Source organism: Phyllobates terribilis, unplaced genomic scaffold (assembly GCF_046119375.1).
Source record: "Phyllobates terribilis strain yellow unplaced genomic scaffold, ASM4611937v1 Scaffold_3__8_contigs__length_932513732, whole genome shotgun sequence".
Taxonomy (NCBI): Eukaryota; Metazoa; Chordata; class Amphibia; order Anura; family Dendrobatidae; genus Phyllobates; species Phyllobates terribilis.
Genome location: NW_027362763.1, coordinates 190,152,958 through 190,169,438, shown reverse-complemented (window position 1 = coordinate 190,169,438; position 16,481 = coordinate 190,152,958). Strand labels below are relative to the sequence as shown.

At 43.5% G+C, this 16,481-nt stretch overlaps 1 protein-coding gene across 2 annotated transcripts in view; it reads left to right on the top strand.

Moving 5' to 3' along the window:
- Positions 1-16,481, top strand: part of RASA2 (RAS p21 protein activator 2) — a 90,310-nt gene that overhangs the window by 43,788 nt on the left and 30,041 nt on the right. The window contains exons 5-9 of one of the 2 annotated variants that reach the window (XM_073674389.1): positions 4,092-4,165; positions 6,541-6,624; positions 7,504-7,576; positions 7,882-7,958; positions 15,209-15,310. In XM_073674389.1, the coding sequence (XP_073530490.1) occupies positions 4,092-4,165; positions 6,541-6,624; positions 7,504-7,576; positions 7,882-7,958; positions 15,209-15,310 (410 nt within the window). The remainder of the gene's footprint in view (positions 1-4,091; positions 4,166-6,540; positions 6,625-7,503; positions 7,577-7,881; positions 7,959-15,208; positions 15,311-16,481) is intronic. The other variant, XM_073674390.1, reaches the window with a different exon arrangement.

Below are 16,481 nucleotides of genomic sequence, written 5' to 3'. Positions count from 1 at the left end.
TCATCATTTCACTCTCTTTTGAGCTTCTCGTCTTTCTTTCTGTCCTCATGTCTAGTCTGAAGATGTCCATTTTACACAACGTGTTTTACCTTCAACTAACGTAAATTTTCGGGTCATCCTAAATAAGTTTTCATATATCCTTTTAGAGTATATAGTTATAAAGGTTCCCCCTCCCCGTTTGGTAACCTTTTACATGGGGAAGTAGAGTATAAAATATTGTATTGTGGAGTAAAAGTTCACCAGCATTAAGCAGTGAAACTACTTGCAGCAACTGCAATATGCTTCTTTGTTGTAGATCAAAATTATCTATTCCTCCAGGTTCTCCGGTTTCCTCCCACACTCCAAAGACATACTGATAGGGAATTTAGATTGTGAACCCCAATGGGGACAGTGCCGATATTGTCTGTGAAGCGCTGTGGAATTAATGTCGTGATATAAGCGAGTAAAATAAATTAATTAAATCTGCAACAAAGAAGCAGTTTAGAGTTGCTGCTGCAGTCGCTGTTGTTGCTGCTGCAGTCGCTGTTGTTGCTGCTGCAGTCGCTGTCGTTGCTGCTGCAGTCGCTGTCCGTTGCTGCTGCAGTCGCTGTCCGTTGCTGCTGCAGTCGCTGTCGTTGCTGCTGCAGTCGCTGTCGTTGCTGCTGCAGTCGCTGTCCGTTGCTGCTGCAGTCGCTGTCCGTTGCTGCTGCAGTCGCTGTCCGTTGCTGCTGCAGTCGCTGTCCGTTGCTGCTGCAGTCGCTGTCCGTTGCTGCTGCAGTCGCTGTCCGTTGCTGCTGCAGTCGCTGTCCGTTGCTGCTGCAGTCGCTGTCCGTTGCTGCTGCAGTCGCTGTCCGTTGCTGCTGCAGTCGCTGTTGCTACGCATGTTTTCACTGCCCAATACTGGTGAACTTTTACTCGACAGTCCAATATTTTATACTCTACTACCCAAGGTAAAAGGTAACTAACTGGGGGGGGGGTCCTTTACCACTACATATCCTAATAGGATACATGATGAAGAGTGGTCTGTGGTCAATATAAGCTCATTATGATCGGTAGACTTGGTAACGATTACTGCTACAATGGATGAGGAACAGGAATTCTTTGTATCACTGAATTGAATGATATTGACGTGTGGTTGGTATAACAGCGTGTATCTGAGACGCGCACACTTAGTCATCATTTAGTCATGAATTTAAAGTGGGTGTTTTAGTGGTCTTCTTTGTGGTGCAAATGGTTTATCATTCTTATAAGGGTCTCCTCCAGGTTACAGCAGTACATAAAATGTCCTTAGAAGGTAATTGGCTTCCGTTTGAATTTGGAACCAATTTGTATTTGAGAGGGGGAAATCAAATGGTAAGCCTATTTTAGAATAGGGGCTTTTAGAGGTTTTTCGGAAAAAAAAATCTGCAAAATACCTAGAAAAGCATAAAATAAACAAAGCAGTCAGAACATGCTGACATTTTATCTGTAAAAAGTTCCTTACCCTAATAGGATTTTATTGTGTAGTCATAGTTCCCATACACAGTTTTAGGTTTTGTATAAAATATTAAAAGTGGAAAGACAAATTTGTTCAATTCATTAAAAGTATGATATACCCCGTGCAGGAAAGCCGTGCGAAAATATGATGTAAAGCAAAAGGAATAATGTTGTAACAAATTATCCAGAAAAATGATAAATACATACAGTACCAGTCATAAGTGTGAACACACCTGTTCGTGCAATGGTTTTCTGTGCTTTTATTGGAATGTGCACATTGTAGATTAAGTCAGAAAGCGGCAAAACACATATGGAAACAAGGTGTAAAGAAGCACACCGGAATATGTAATATGGTAAACCTCAAAGTACCCCCCTTTTACGCTGACGAGAGCTTGACACCCACTTGCCATTCTCTCAAGCAACTTTCATCATGTCATCTCCTGGAATGGCTTTCCAACAGTCTTGAGGAAGTTCCCAGAGGAGGTGAGCACTTTATGGAATCTTTGCCTTCACTCTCTGATCCAACTCATACCAAACCTTCTCGAGTAGGCTGAAGTAGGGCGATTGTGGAGGCCATGTCATCAGACGGACACTCCATTCCTCTCCTTCTTGGTCACATAGCCTTTATACATTGCCTCTGGTGCTTTGAGTAATTCTCCTGTTGCAAAACAAACGATGGTCCCACTAAGTGCAAACCAGGGAAGATGGCAGAATACTGCGGTAGTCATTCTGGGCAAATGTGCCTTGGATTTGTAATAAATTGCCAACACTGTCACCAGAGAAGCACCTCCACGCCAACACGCTTCTCACTGAGCACCACACATGAAGAAACTATCCGCTCGCTTTTTCTGCTTCACACAACGATATGGCGGTAGGTACCAAAAATCTCATAGAGTGACTCATCAGACCACAGTACAGATTTCCACTGATCTAATGTCCAGTCCTTGTGTTACTTGGCCCCAGTAAGTCTCCTCTTCTTGTTTTTGGTCCTCAGTACTGACTTATTTACAGCAGTTTAATCATAAAAGCCTGATTCTTGCAGGTTCCTTTGGGTAGTTGATGTTGAGATATGTCTGCTACTTGATGTCCGTGCATCATTTATGAGGGCTGTTTTCTGAAGAGCTGTCATTTTGCGGCAGCTAGCTCTGATACAGAAAAAGTAATTCTTCGTCTTCCTTTTCTGTGGCGGTCCCCATGAAAGCCAGTTTCATCTTAGCGATTGATGGTTTTCATGATTTACAGTTGATACCTTCAAGGTTCTAGCATTTTTTTGGGATTTACTGAGCTTTATATGAAGGTGGGTTGTCATTTCTCTTTTTTACTTAGTTGAGTTGTTCCTGCCATATTTTGGCTTGGAACAGTTGTGGAGCACTCGCTCTGCAAAATACAGCTAATTGTCCCAAACACTTTCCGAAGGCCAGTGTCACTGGTGTGTCAGGTGTTATATACAGTCGCTCTGGATCTGGCTGTAGAAGGTCACTGCGCTTGGCATCGCAGAAGACTTTTTAATCCTTCTTTTAGGACCCAGCAAGGATCTCCCTCCTGCCGTTAATTGACAACATCCTTGCATGCGAGTTAAAAACTCTGTTTTCTGCAGGAAATCGCCGGTGATACTTCTATGTACCTTTGTGCATGCTTGGAGCACTAGCTGTTTCCTGGCTTCTTCTCTGGTGCCCTTGGAGGACAGTTGGTTTTCTCTCTCAGTTGGCGTTCTCTCTCTGGTGTCTACTCAAGTTAAGTGTATCCCCTTTGTTTGTCTACCTTGTTGTCTTTAGTTTGTAGTGGGGCCTGACCAGTGCTCACCCCTCCCCCTCCCTATCTAGGGCCAAGCTCTAGGGATATATAGGGTTTAGGGTCCTGCTCGGCGATAGGTGTGGAACTTATATAGGGATGATACGGTAGGCAAGATGATATTAGATCTGCCTAGGGGTCTCCACTTCCCCTTTCCCTAGTGTTTGGGCTTCCTCCCCCTCTTCTCTCCGTGTTGCACTTAGTCTTTCCCACACCTTGCATGACAGCCAGTGATTCCACAAATTAACTCTTGATGAAGTGTACCTGTTCTTTGGAAGCCTTTCCAGGTGATGACCTGATAAAGCTGCTTGAAAGAATGTCAAGGGTGTGTAGAGCTGTCATTTGAGGAATATAAAATGTAACACATGTTGTGTTTTGTTTCACCCATGTACTTGTACTCCTTGTTTCCATATGTGTTCTCTCATGGTTTTGCTGCCTTCAGTCTAAATCTACAATGTGCACATTCCAATGAGAACAAGAAAAACCATTGCATTGACAGATGTGTCCAGACTTTTGACTGGTTCTGTATATTTCAAAACCTTAGTAAACTTAGCTGATGAAGGGTCCATTGTGCTCTGGAAGCCTGCAAATATGATTGTTCTGGTTTGTTAATAAAAGTATCCCTCCTATAATAATTTTGCCTCTTTGCAATGTAATGAAGGGGTTGAAATGTGCTGCAATATCTGCTCTCCGTTTATTCCCCCGGCCGTGCAGTTATGCCCTAGATCTTTTCCCGTTCATGCATTATCCTTCTCCCCATCATGTGTCCTTTCGCTGTGACTCACGAGCTGTAAGATGTGTACTCAGCCTTACAGCAGCTAATGTCTAATTGTTCTGTCTCGCAGGGAAAAGTCCACCTGGAGCTGAAGCTTAATGAGCTGATTACTGACAATGGATCGGTGCAGCAGCTTATGGTACAGTAAGTATATCTGGGCGGACTGTGCACATGTGCAGTGAGCAATGCTCGGTGGTCAGTATGGCCGGCTCTGAAAGCCACCAGGACACTTCCTTTTTTCCGTAACGCACACAGAGAGGAAGCGTAGGCGGCTGTACAGAGGCTTTGAATAAATACAAATTACAGTTAACCTCTTCTGCCAGCCTGCCAGGGATAAAGAATACCATGAATTCACCGGCTTTATAAACCCTATGCAAACAGCAAAGCTGCGTCTCCTAAAAGGCAGCCATTATGCCGCTATATATTTTACATCATGCTGCTTGAGATAATCTTGACAAATTCTCTGATAATTTGTGTTTTATTGGTGCTGAAATTGCAACCTTTACATATTCTTCTACCCTCTGAAACGCCAAAAAGGCTCACACGATGTGGTTTTAGGAATCCAGACTTTAAAGCTCACCCCTTTACTGCTGCTGTCAGCCTGAAGTGCACCTCTCGGGCAGTTAGGCTGTGAATAAATGTCCACTATTTTGTTCTCTATTGACCCGGGCGCTGTTTTACACAGCAAGAATGGCACATAGTGGGTTAATCGGTTTTAGTTTGGATCTGTATAAGTGTTCGCCTTCTTACTGGCCCACCTGCAAAATTAGCGGAGTTACTGACGTGCATCCGCTGAAAAATATTTTTTAAAGGGAACCTGTTGCCCAATTCATGCTGCTCAAACCACTGGCAGCAAGAATCAGATTTTTGGCTGAATTATTGCAGCGGCAGCGAGGTATTTTTTTTTTATGCTTTAAAGGGGATATCTGGGACAACCCCCTATACACTAGCAGGCTAGTAGATCAATATTATCCAAAACACATACATGATGCATAAATCATTGAATTCAGGCTGAATTGGGTAAATACCCAAGGACACTCAAAAAACAGCTTATTCCAATAAGAGACATTGGGTAATAGTCCAAAACTTAATAGCATGATAATCATAGTTTATTACAAGAATACATATAAACAAACGGGCACAATACAGAAATAAAAACTATAAATTGAGAGCACAGGTATTGATGCAATGGGTACACAGACCACAAACCGGTATGGGGACTGCTACAACAATACAAAAGCCAAAAGAATACCTTTATATGCAAGTGCCACAATTTGGTGGATACTCCTACACATACTATAAATATAATCCAGCACTGTTCAATGCTGTACACATATAAATGTGATAACGAGTATATATCAAGTGTACAGTATGGCAAAAGGATATAATGACCTAAGTCAATGAAATGGCAGCTTACCCATAAATCACCCGTGTGGACCCACACACAATTGCAGCCCCAACGCGCGTTTCGCGTGGGCTTCCTCAGGGGCACGTGTCTCTGTGTGTTGTTTGCACATTTATGTATGGGCCTGCATAGGTTTTTAAAATCCCCACAGTAATTGGCACATGCGCGGAACCCTGCGTGCTGCCGCAGGCCGAGCTTCCGGCATTCAGGATGAACGAGCAGGTCAGAGATTTCCCTCTGACCCGCTCGTTCATCCTGAATGCCGGAAGCTCTGCTTCCAGCGGCGCGCCCTGTCAACAGGAAGAGAAACCGCTGCTCTGTTGACAGGGAGCAGCTGAATCTCCAGTAGAGGTCAATGACCGGCGCCGGGTACAACAGACAGGTAGTTGCATCTATTAACAACTTCATGCCTGTTAGTGCCAAGGCACATTTTTTTTTTAAAGTCCCAGATACCCCGTTTAAAAATCCAGCTGAGGATTATAGCCAGAGTTTACACTAGTCCAGTGCCACCTCTGGCCGACTCCTCCCGGCACTGCTGCCGATGATTGATTGGTCTCTTACAAAGCGATAGACCTATTGATCACCTCTAGAAGCGATGGGAAGAGCCAGCCAGGGGTAGAATCGGACCATTGAAGTATATTTTTTCTGAAATGCTGAAGCATGTCAAAGAAGGACGAGCCTAGCGGCCATCATGCAGTCAGGATCTGATTCATGGTGCCAGCAGTTTGGGCAGCATGAATGAGAGAATCCGCTGGCAAGTTACCTTTTAAAGTGCAACTGTTGTGTCACGTGAACTTTCAGCAGAATACCGGTCTTTCCCTAGCTCCTCCCTACTCCCCTCTCCATAGACTTTTATGAGCAGCAACTGTCATCTTATATCTCAGCAATGTGAAAATCTATCTTCACTGAAAACTGATCTACAGATGTTTCCCATGAATTGACGATAAGTCCAGCAGAAAAAAAAAAAAAAGATTATTCTATTAAGATATATTGCAAAGTTTCTTATCTTCATTTGTACTATTGATTTCTGAAATAAAAATTAAAGCATTTATTCTTTAATTGTGTAAATTAAAGTAATTTTTAGGAATGAACTTATTTCTTCTTTTTTTTCCAGTATTGTAGAATGTGAGGGGCTGCCTCTAGTGAACGGGCAGAGCTGCGATCCATATGCCTCAGTGTCTCTTGTTGGCCCATCTAGGTAAATACCGTTCTAAGTAGGAGATGGCTTGTGTTTTTTGTATTGTATAAGACCACGTGCAGAGGAACTTCTTTTCCGTCAATGTGCTGTCTGTGCGCACAGACACTGCACTGCACACAGATACTGCACTGACCTATATTATCCACGATATAATAAAGCGCAGAGCTGCACACTGACCCAGTTTTGTCTTCTCTTTGGGACCTGACTGGTCTGAGAAAGGGAACCATTAAATTGCATTCCCGGAATTGCAAGTTATTCCCTATCCTTAGGGTAAGAGATAACTTACTGATCACTGGGGGTCCGAAAGCTGGAATCCACAGCGATCTTGAGAACAGGGCTCTGCAGCACACTTAGCCTCTGCTCCATTTATTGTCTATGGGACTGCTGGAGAAAGCTGAAAGCTCGACTTTTTTCTGTAGTCCCAAAGACAATGAAAGCAATGTTGGTCGAGCATGCACATCTCTGCTCTGTTCAAGACTGGGCTCTACAGAGCTTTTGTTTTTGGGAGTCCCAGCGATCATTTAATATGTATAGGGGGTATCTTTTATTTCTGAGAATACCTCTTTAAGTTTATATGCCCTCCATGTGTTTAGCTGGTATTTCTCAAGTACTCTGGGGTTTCTCCTACCCTTGAAAAAAACCTACTTATAGGTACATTGACTTTCTGTGGAACTGGCCGTTGTGTGTGTCTAGGCTACCCATGTATTGGAGACTTGCTAGGGGTCTTTGTCAAAGTTTCAGTCATTTTTACCAGAAAAAAAAAAATAGTGGTAAAATAACAACCACCATGATGGAATCCTATAAATTCCTTCTTTGTGATTGTTTGTGAAGCTTCTTTCCTTTGTATCTTGATTAGCTTTTTGACTCCTTGACTTTTAGAAATGATCAAAAGAAAACGAAAGTGAAGAAAAAGACGAGTAATCCGCAGTTTAATGAGAAATTCTACTTTGAGGTGAATGAAGATGGTGTTTTTTTCATATTAATCCCATGTATCAGGGGAGTGTTTTTTTGTTTTTTTTTAATAGCATTTGACTTGTTGCTAATAGTTGGCAGTCTACACACAATTTCATTATGGAGTAAATCCCTCGTCGTGGCATATTTTCTTGATATAGAGGTATAAAGGTCACTCTGTATCTTGTAGGATCTTCGCCTTCATGCTCTTTTTCGTCTCCTTTTCCCTTCCCTTTCTCTGGAAGACATTGCTGAAACTTCGGTGTAGACCATTTACAGTAATGAAGTTTTGTTGTTTTTTTCTAGGTGACAAGGTCAAGCAGTTACACTAAGAAATCCCAGTTTCAAGTAGAGGAAGAAGATATTGAGAAACTTGAAGTAAGGTTTGTAGTCCACAATTTTTTAACTTTTACCCCAAATCTGGACTAACCTCCTGTTTCGCGATCAGAAATCTGCATTGTTGCATCAGTTTCTACCTGTAAAGCTCCCAACATTTGTTTCATTACTGACTTTTCCCATTGCTGATAAGTGGTTAAGAGTAAGGCCCTTCTGACCTCTCGTTTCTGGTCTTTGCCAGGTGTATATGAATATCCAAAGGTATTCAAATATATTCCTGTGTGTATCCATTTACTTAAAAGAAACCTGTCAGTATAAGCAAACAAAAAAAGCAATAATATTTACCTGCAGCCATACTAGTAATATGCAGGTAAATCCGGTTTTAAAGGTTTTAAATATGTGGCAGCCTAATTGAAATTGTGGCTGCAGGGAGAAAACAAAGTCTTATTCTCCCTGCACACGCTTGCTTTCATTCATTGGGACAGCACCACTGTGGTGTGATCACACTCCCTGCCCCATGACTGACATCCTGCTCTGCAGTGTCTGTACAGAGCTGCCTGTCAGTCATGGACCAGGGGTCTGATTACTGAGTAGTGAGCACTGACTGACTACTGTCCCCATAGACTTCATTTTTTTTCCACCACAGCGAAATTGAAGTTAGACACCTGGACATGTTCAAATGTGTATTTACCCGCAGATTAGCACTATGGCTGCAATTTAAATAATGTTTTGTTTTTTTTTTGGCTGACAGGTTCCCTTTAAAGGGGGTATTTTGTGACTTTTTTACATTTTAAACTGGCTACATCCTTAGATACTTGCTGAAGAGCTGATTATATATTTTTTCTATTTTGTAATGGACTTTCTTGTTCCTAACATATGAGCTGATAAAGTTTTTATCTAAATTTTTCATTCTGCCACATGGGCGGTAACAGATTATCAAGGGGCGTGTGCTATTTTCCACCTCCTGTGATGCTGGCTAATCATAAACCAAAGGTATTGCAGAGGTGGAAAACTCAGAGCACACCCCCAGAGATGGTCAGGCCAAGGAACCCTGGTCTAAGAATACCTGGCCTGACCACTTCTGGGGGTGTGTTCCATCTCTGCAACGCCTGTTACCATCCACGTGCGACAAGTGTTTTGAGTGATCGATATCTCTGGATCTAAATCACCACCGATCTGATTACTTCAACAAAGGTATGAATTTAATCTGTGTAATCGCGCCATTATGGCCATACCTTTACTATATAGTGATAAATCCCGCACACAGGTTCCATTTAATTTGACGTCTCTACAAACACTAGATAATTGGTTTGTGCTTAAAGAACGTTAAAGCAGATCTGTATACAGATATCACAATACAAGGTGCTTAGATCTCTTAGACCTTAAGAGGCTGTTGTACTTACTTTGAAAATCAATTGCAAAATGGCTGTATAATCCATTTTGAAACTATCCCATCCCAATATTAGAATGAGCGTTTTAGCCGGACTCATAAAATGTCAATTGTAATTTGAGGATTATACTGGCAATTTGAAAGGGATTTTAAAGGTAAGTACACCAGTCTCATCCAGTTCAATGTTTAGTATGCAGTTTGTATTGTGAAATCCGATGACAGATCCCCCTTATACGCCTTCAGATTGTGATGTTTGGATGTTCCTTATCATTTGTACTGATTTCCTTGTCTCCATGCTGCTTTCTTACTTGCAGTCTTTTTGTCCCCATTACAGTCCAGTCATGGGACGGTAAGCGGCATGTGTCTGCAGTTTTCTTGTGTGCCTCTATCTTAGCTACCATTGATTTCAGGTTTTACAATAGATTTAGGAAAACTAATCTAGGTAGTAAAGAGTAGTAAAGTAAGTTGTATGATGGAAAAATCAGAAGAACATTTCCTTTAAGACTCTGTTCCCATTGGGTGTGCGGAGTACGTTTACTGTATGAGCCAGGAAAGAGATGTACAAGGAATCCATAGGCTCCATTCATTGGATGGAGGCCAAAATAATGTCCCTTTGGCCTATGTCTGACTGGTTTACAGCCACCCATTGGCGTTTGTTTGCCCTTTTGTAGTCAAATTTAGGGCACAGTAGCATATACGCAATATGGACAAAAGTATTGGGATACACCTGGTAATCCTTGAATTCAGGTTTTTTGTTCAGTCTTTTTGCCCCTCACCTCCACCCGCCCCCCTGTATATAATATCTGGACTGTCGCCATGCTGTCTGCCTTTACTAATATGCCTAAAAAAAAAAGGTTCATCCTAAAGATCCCACTTATACCAGTGCCTTCCTGTAGTAGGAGCCACTGTGCGGTCCTCTAAAAAATCAGTTCATAACCTTTCTTCCTTCCTAAATATTGCGCCATCACCTGTGAGTGATCTTATTAGAAGGTGGTAGGGATCACAGTAACTCGGCCACGAAGTGGAGACCGTTTAACGTTACAGAGCCGAGTCTCCGAGCACAAAAACTATATACTTGCTGGGAGACACATGGCATGGGCTGCCTTGTCGAAGGAGCTGTATGCTAGACTTACATCTCCAAGCACAATATTAGGTGTCAGAGTGATGTAAAGCCGCCACCACTACATCCGTGAAAACGTGTTTTATGGAGTGACAGATCTCGCTTGTCAGTTTGATAGACTGGTCTGGGTTTGGTGAATGCCAAGAGAACGTTACCAACCTGAATAAATTGTGCCTCCTGTATATTTTGGTGGAAGAGGGATGATATTATGGTGGGAGGGGGTTTTCAGTGGTCGGCCTCAGCCCCTTGGTTCTAGGGAAGTGAAAGCCTAATTCTTCAGCATACAAGACATTTTGGACAATTGTAGCTTCCATCTTTATGAGAACAGTTTGGTGAAGCCCCTTTTCTGTTCCACCATAACTGTGCCATAGAGTACAAAGCAAGGTCCACAAAGGCATGATGGATAAGATTGGTATGGAAGAACTTGACCCAACGTACAGAGCCCTGACCTCAACCTCATCCAACATGTTTGGTATCTACCTGGTAAGCCTCTCCTCCAACATCAGTGTCTGTCTTCACAAATGCTCTTATGGATGAATGGGCAAAAAATCCTGTAGACAATTCCAAAATCTTGTAGAAAACCTTCCCAGAAGAATGGAGGCTGTAATATCTACAAAGGGAAAACCAACTCCATAATAATGTCTACAGATCTAGAATGAGAGGTCCTGAAAGCTCTTGTAGGTGTAATGTGTAGGTTTCCCAATCCTTGTGTCCATATAATGTATACGGGGAGACTTTCCTATCGCATGGCCCAACAGTGGTCATGTAGATTTAGTCTAGGGCCTTCTTCCTGCAGTTCTCATTAACAAGTAATGCATGAGTTTGTGTTCTATTGCTCCTGCCGAGCACAGCCTGCTATATGTATCCTGACAGGAGATCATCTCCTCGCAGTCCTCCGCTCCTGTGTGGATACTGTCATACCGGCAGTTCAGTGATAACACTGTTTTGACTGAACATTATTGCCAGTCTGTGTGGAAACTGCTTTGTAACCTGATCATAGGCGCTTGTCAGGCCCCACTTCTGCTATTGAGCAACTTCTTTTCTGAGGGATGCGTGGGCGCTTGTCACATGCAGCCTTTGTCTTACATGCTAATTTACACCAACAAGATTCTCACAGTAGATTGCTTTGTTTCATTAGCCATACCTGTTTCCTGCTTGCCTTACTCATGCTTTTATTCCCTATACTGTGATTTTACTTTACTGGAGCTCTGCATTGGTGTGGGATTTTCTCATGTAATTTCAGAGAGTTTTGTGCAGACATACTGTATGTGCCCTAAAAAATGTACCGTAAATCCTTGCTGATGACTGTTCGCGCATAGTAAAATAATAATAATATAATGAAATGTAATATTGATTTAAAAGGGTAATCCTATGCTTTTGTATTTTTTTTTTTCTTAAAAGGCTAAGCACCTACAAGCAGCTAGTTGCTATCTGTTCTGCCTTGTGCTGATCTCGCCTACTTCATTTGACCTCACGTCAGCAGAGCAGCTCTTCTTGTTCCGCTCTGCGCTGCCGATGGGGCATCACTGCCAATGTCATGCCAATTGACTGCCTGCTCATCGTAGTTAAACAGCAGGGAGCCAGTTGTCAATCAGCATAACCTCAGCAGTCACACCCCGACAACAGAGCAGAGGAGAAGAGATAAAGCTGCTCTGACGATATGACGTTAATGGAAACTGCACAATCGCCGGTTCTTAGCCTTGATTAGAAAAAATTTAAAAGTCCTGAATAATGCCTTTAACCCCCTTCACGGGATATGACCCTATATTTACGTCACCTGTCGCGTCCCCGAATTTGTTGCGGTTCTGGCACTGAGCCTGCATCTTTCCCTGCACATGACAGCTGATTTAATCAGCCATCAAGTGCCTTTAACAGCCGCGGGTGGAGTTAACCAGTGAAATCCTGCTGTTAATCTCGAACAGCGGTATTTAACGTGCGCCAGCCAGCGCATTACAAATCCCACCCAACGGCTCCCCTGTCACCTGATCGGGGGGCACAATGGGTTGTCAGGACAGCCGGAGGTCTGCAAACGACCCCCGTGCTAGTCATTGTGAATCTCCTGGGAACGCCGGCTCGTGGCCAGCGTTCATAGGAGATCGTGACTTATGCTATACTTAGCAGGGCTTCAGCCCTGCTATATATAGCACAAGAGATCAGACAGTCGCAGCTTCAAGTCTCCTTGAGTATTAAATAAATTAAAAAGCGAGAAAAAAGGTTTTTAATAATAAAAAATCACACAATTTCAGATCATGCCCCTTTGCCCCATTCGAAATAAAACAATTAAAAAAATGATATATAATACACATTTGGTGTTGCCGCGTTCAGAAATGTCCGATCTAGCAAAATATAAAGTAATTTATCAGATCAGTAAACGGCGTAACAATTTTCAAAAAATTGAAACCTCAGAATTAAATTTTTTAGTCTGTTGCAACATTGCATTAAGAGGAGATAAGAACATTGTATCTACTTCCAAGTGGTATCAATAAAAAAAATCAGCTCGGCACGCAAAAAATAATCCCTCACCCAGCCCCAGATCCCGAAAAAAAGAATAGAAGAGACACAAGCCCTCATAAGGTCATATTGACGAAAAAATAAAAAGTTATGGCTCTGGGAAGAAGGAGAGCAAAAAACGAAAATACTGAAAATAGCCATGGTGTGAAAAGGTTAAAAGGACGCCTGTCAGCACAGAATGACTGTCCAAACCAAGTACAGGCGCTCGGTGCTTCATGGCGGGGCCAATAATTTAAGTGCACCTTTCCACCTGCTTGGTTTCCATCTATCCTCACCCTTCTCTGGCTCTATGAAGTCAATCAAAGAAGAGGGAGAGGTGGAGATTGAGAGAAAAGAAGCAGGTGGGAAGTTGTATGTATATGATTGGTCCCACCGTGATGCACTGGGCGGTGGGACTTAGTTTGAACAGTCATTCTGTGCTGACAGTCACCGGGGTAGAGAATTTTTGCGATTAAACCATAATGTTGACCCGTAAACAACATATATGACTTCTACGCAGGACAGATCATGATAAATATATGATCGCTTGGGGTCCAACCACTGGAGCGCCCTCCAATCATGATTCAGGCGTTTCCACTGTCCCTTGTGTGAATGTAGCATGTGCAACCACTGCTGCCTCCACTGTCTATAGGAGGGGTGGAAGAACATGCTGCCTCCACTGTCTATAGGAGCGGTGGAAGAACATGCTGCCTCCACTGTCTGTAGGAGCGGTGGAAGAACATGCTGCCTCCACTGTCTGTAGGAGCGGTGGAAGAACATGCTGCCTCCACTGTCTGTAGGAGCGGTGGAAGAACATGCTGCCTCCACTGTCTGTAGGAGGGGTGGAAGAACATACTGCCTCCACTGTCTGTAGGAGCGGTGGAAGAACATGCTGCCTCCACTGTCTGTAGGAGCGGTGGAAGAACATGCTGCCTCCACTGTCTGTAGGAGGGGTGGAAGAACATACTGCCTCCACTGTCTGTAGGAGGGGTGGAAGAACATGCTGCCTCCACTGTCTATAGGAGCGGTGGAAGAACATGCTGCCTCCAATGTCTGTAGGAGCGGTGGAAGAACATGCTGCCTCCACTGTCTGTAGGAGCGGTGGTAGAACATGCTGCCTCCACTGTCTGTAGGAGCGGTGGAAGAACATGCTGCCTCCACTGTCTGTAGGAGCGGTGGAAGAACATGCTGCCTCCACTGTCTATAGGAGCGGTGGAAGAACATGCTCCGTGCTGCCTGGTTCACACAGGAATTTTGGCCCTCTTTTCTCAGGATCAATGGGGGTCTTGGTAGCTGGATCACTCGTGGCCATACTTTTATCAAATAACCCGTGGTAAATTATATTTGTGGGACAATCGCTTGAAATCTCGCCATATAGTGATGGCCATCTTGCTCCCACTTCTGTGTATCATGGTGCTCTGCCAGCTCTCCATCTGGATGTGGGCGCTGTATCTGGATCACCTCATTCTTCACAAGATCTGTATGTATCACCATCGGCCGCAAGCTGTGTTGCTAAGAAATAATCCAAACGCTTTCTGGCTGCTGCTTCCCAAAAAAGCAGGGAAAAATAATTCTGCAAGACTTCCTTTTGGATAGCAAATTTCTGATTTTAACTGGAAATAACTTCTAAAGTGAATGTCCATGTTTAAGTGTATTGATGCATAATTAGGGCATTGGGTGGTAATAATTTCTTAGTGTGTCTAGTTAGCTGTCAGAGATATATTTTATTTTATTTTTATCTTGAAGCTTTCCTGATTCCCTGTATAGATTTTTTTAATAAATTCTATCTGTTCTTCCTGCAGTCACCACTAGAGGGAGTTCAGATGCCTTCTGCAAACAGCATTGAAATGAAAGGGAATCTGTTAGCAGGTTTTTGCTATGTAAACTGACAGCAGCACGGTGTAGAGGCAGAGACAGTGTTGTCACCTAACCCCGCTCCCACCACTGATCAGCAGCCTTCTGCCTATGCACAGTGTACACAGAAAGCTACCAATCAATGGTGTGGGCGGGGTTATACAGCAGTCAGCATTCAGAGAACTGCAGCAGAAAAAACAGTGATTTTATCAAAACTACAGCAAGCCGCTCAGTAAGTGACATATCCCTGGAATCAGGGTCTCTGTCCCTACATTATGCTGCTCTCAGATGGGGCAACAGAAGCCTGGTGATATATTCCCTTTAAATCTTGTAATACTTTATGTAATGTGAGTTTTACATGCACTAAATTTCTAAAAATGTATTGAATCCTCTAGTGCTTTGTGGTTTTGTCTTTTACTGTAGTGTTCCCATTACTTTTCCAGAGTTGACCTGTGGAACAATGGTAATCTTGCTCAAGATGTGTTTCTTGGAGAGATAAGAATCCCAGTGAGAGTGCTGAGGAACGACTCATCCCACCAGGCATGGTAAATATATCCCATCAGACAATGATGAGCGATCACTGCTCAGTACCAGGTTATAGGCTTTGTCCCAAGACAACCTTGTCAGGTAAGAGACCTGGGCAAGAATTGGAAATTAAGACGCCGGCGGATGCCCCTCATCCTCCATCAGCTGAATACGGACCCGACCAGCCACCGAGGCTGGAGCAAAAATCATTGTGGCATTCTCTCCACCCAACAGGGGTCCTGTTTGCTTCACAGTCCGGAAGGTTTATAAAATCTAGCACAAACGGAGAAGCTGAGAATTTGCTCATAGCAGCCAGTCATACCTGTGACACGTAAAGATGGCAGCAATCAGAGCTGGAGATTGAGCAATTGCATTCTATATGCAGTCTAAAAAATGGTCATAATTCACACTTCCCACGACTCCATCACCATCTCCATCCCGGGGTTCACCAAACACATATCGTTAAGAAAGACCACCACGCAGGCCTAAACAGTGCACCATATCTGTTTTCTTGGTGCTGGATCTTGATAAACAAAACCACTTGCGCATTATCCATTATTTGTATGTCTGTGCTGAGGATTCTGGGTTGATGATATGACTGGACTACAGTCACTTTCCCAATCATAGAGTTGACTGCTTCATCTTTGAGTTAAGAGATGACTTAACATGAGCCTATAGTCTCCCCCCCCCCCCCCCCCCTCCCCATACAGTATGATCTTCCCCACAGCCCTCAAACACAGAATAATGACCCGCGCTGTATGATTCCCACAGCCCCCCAACACAGTGATGGCCTCCACATCACCCTCAACACAGTATGATCCCCAACAGTATTATCTACCATAGCTCCCAAACACAGAATGATGACCCCCACAGTCCGCCAAACACAGAATGATGACCCCAACAGTATGATCCCCTACAGCACCCAACACAGTGTGATCACTCCCACACATTGTGATTTTCCCCCAATACAAAATGAGGACCCCCTCAGCACCTAACACAGAATGAAGACTCCTACATTATGATCCCCACAGCCCCCCCAACACAGAATGAGGATCCCCACAGAACCCCAATCCAGAATAGTTCCCCACAGTATGATCCCACAACCATCCAACACAGAATGAGGATCCACACAGCACCCCAATCCAGAATAGATCCCCACAGTATGATCCCACAACCCCCCAACACAGAATG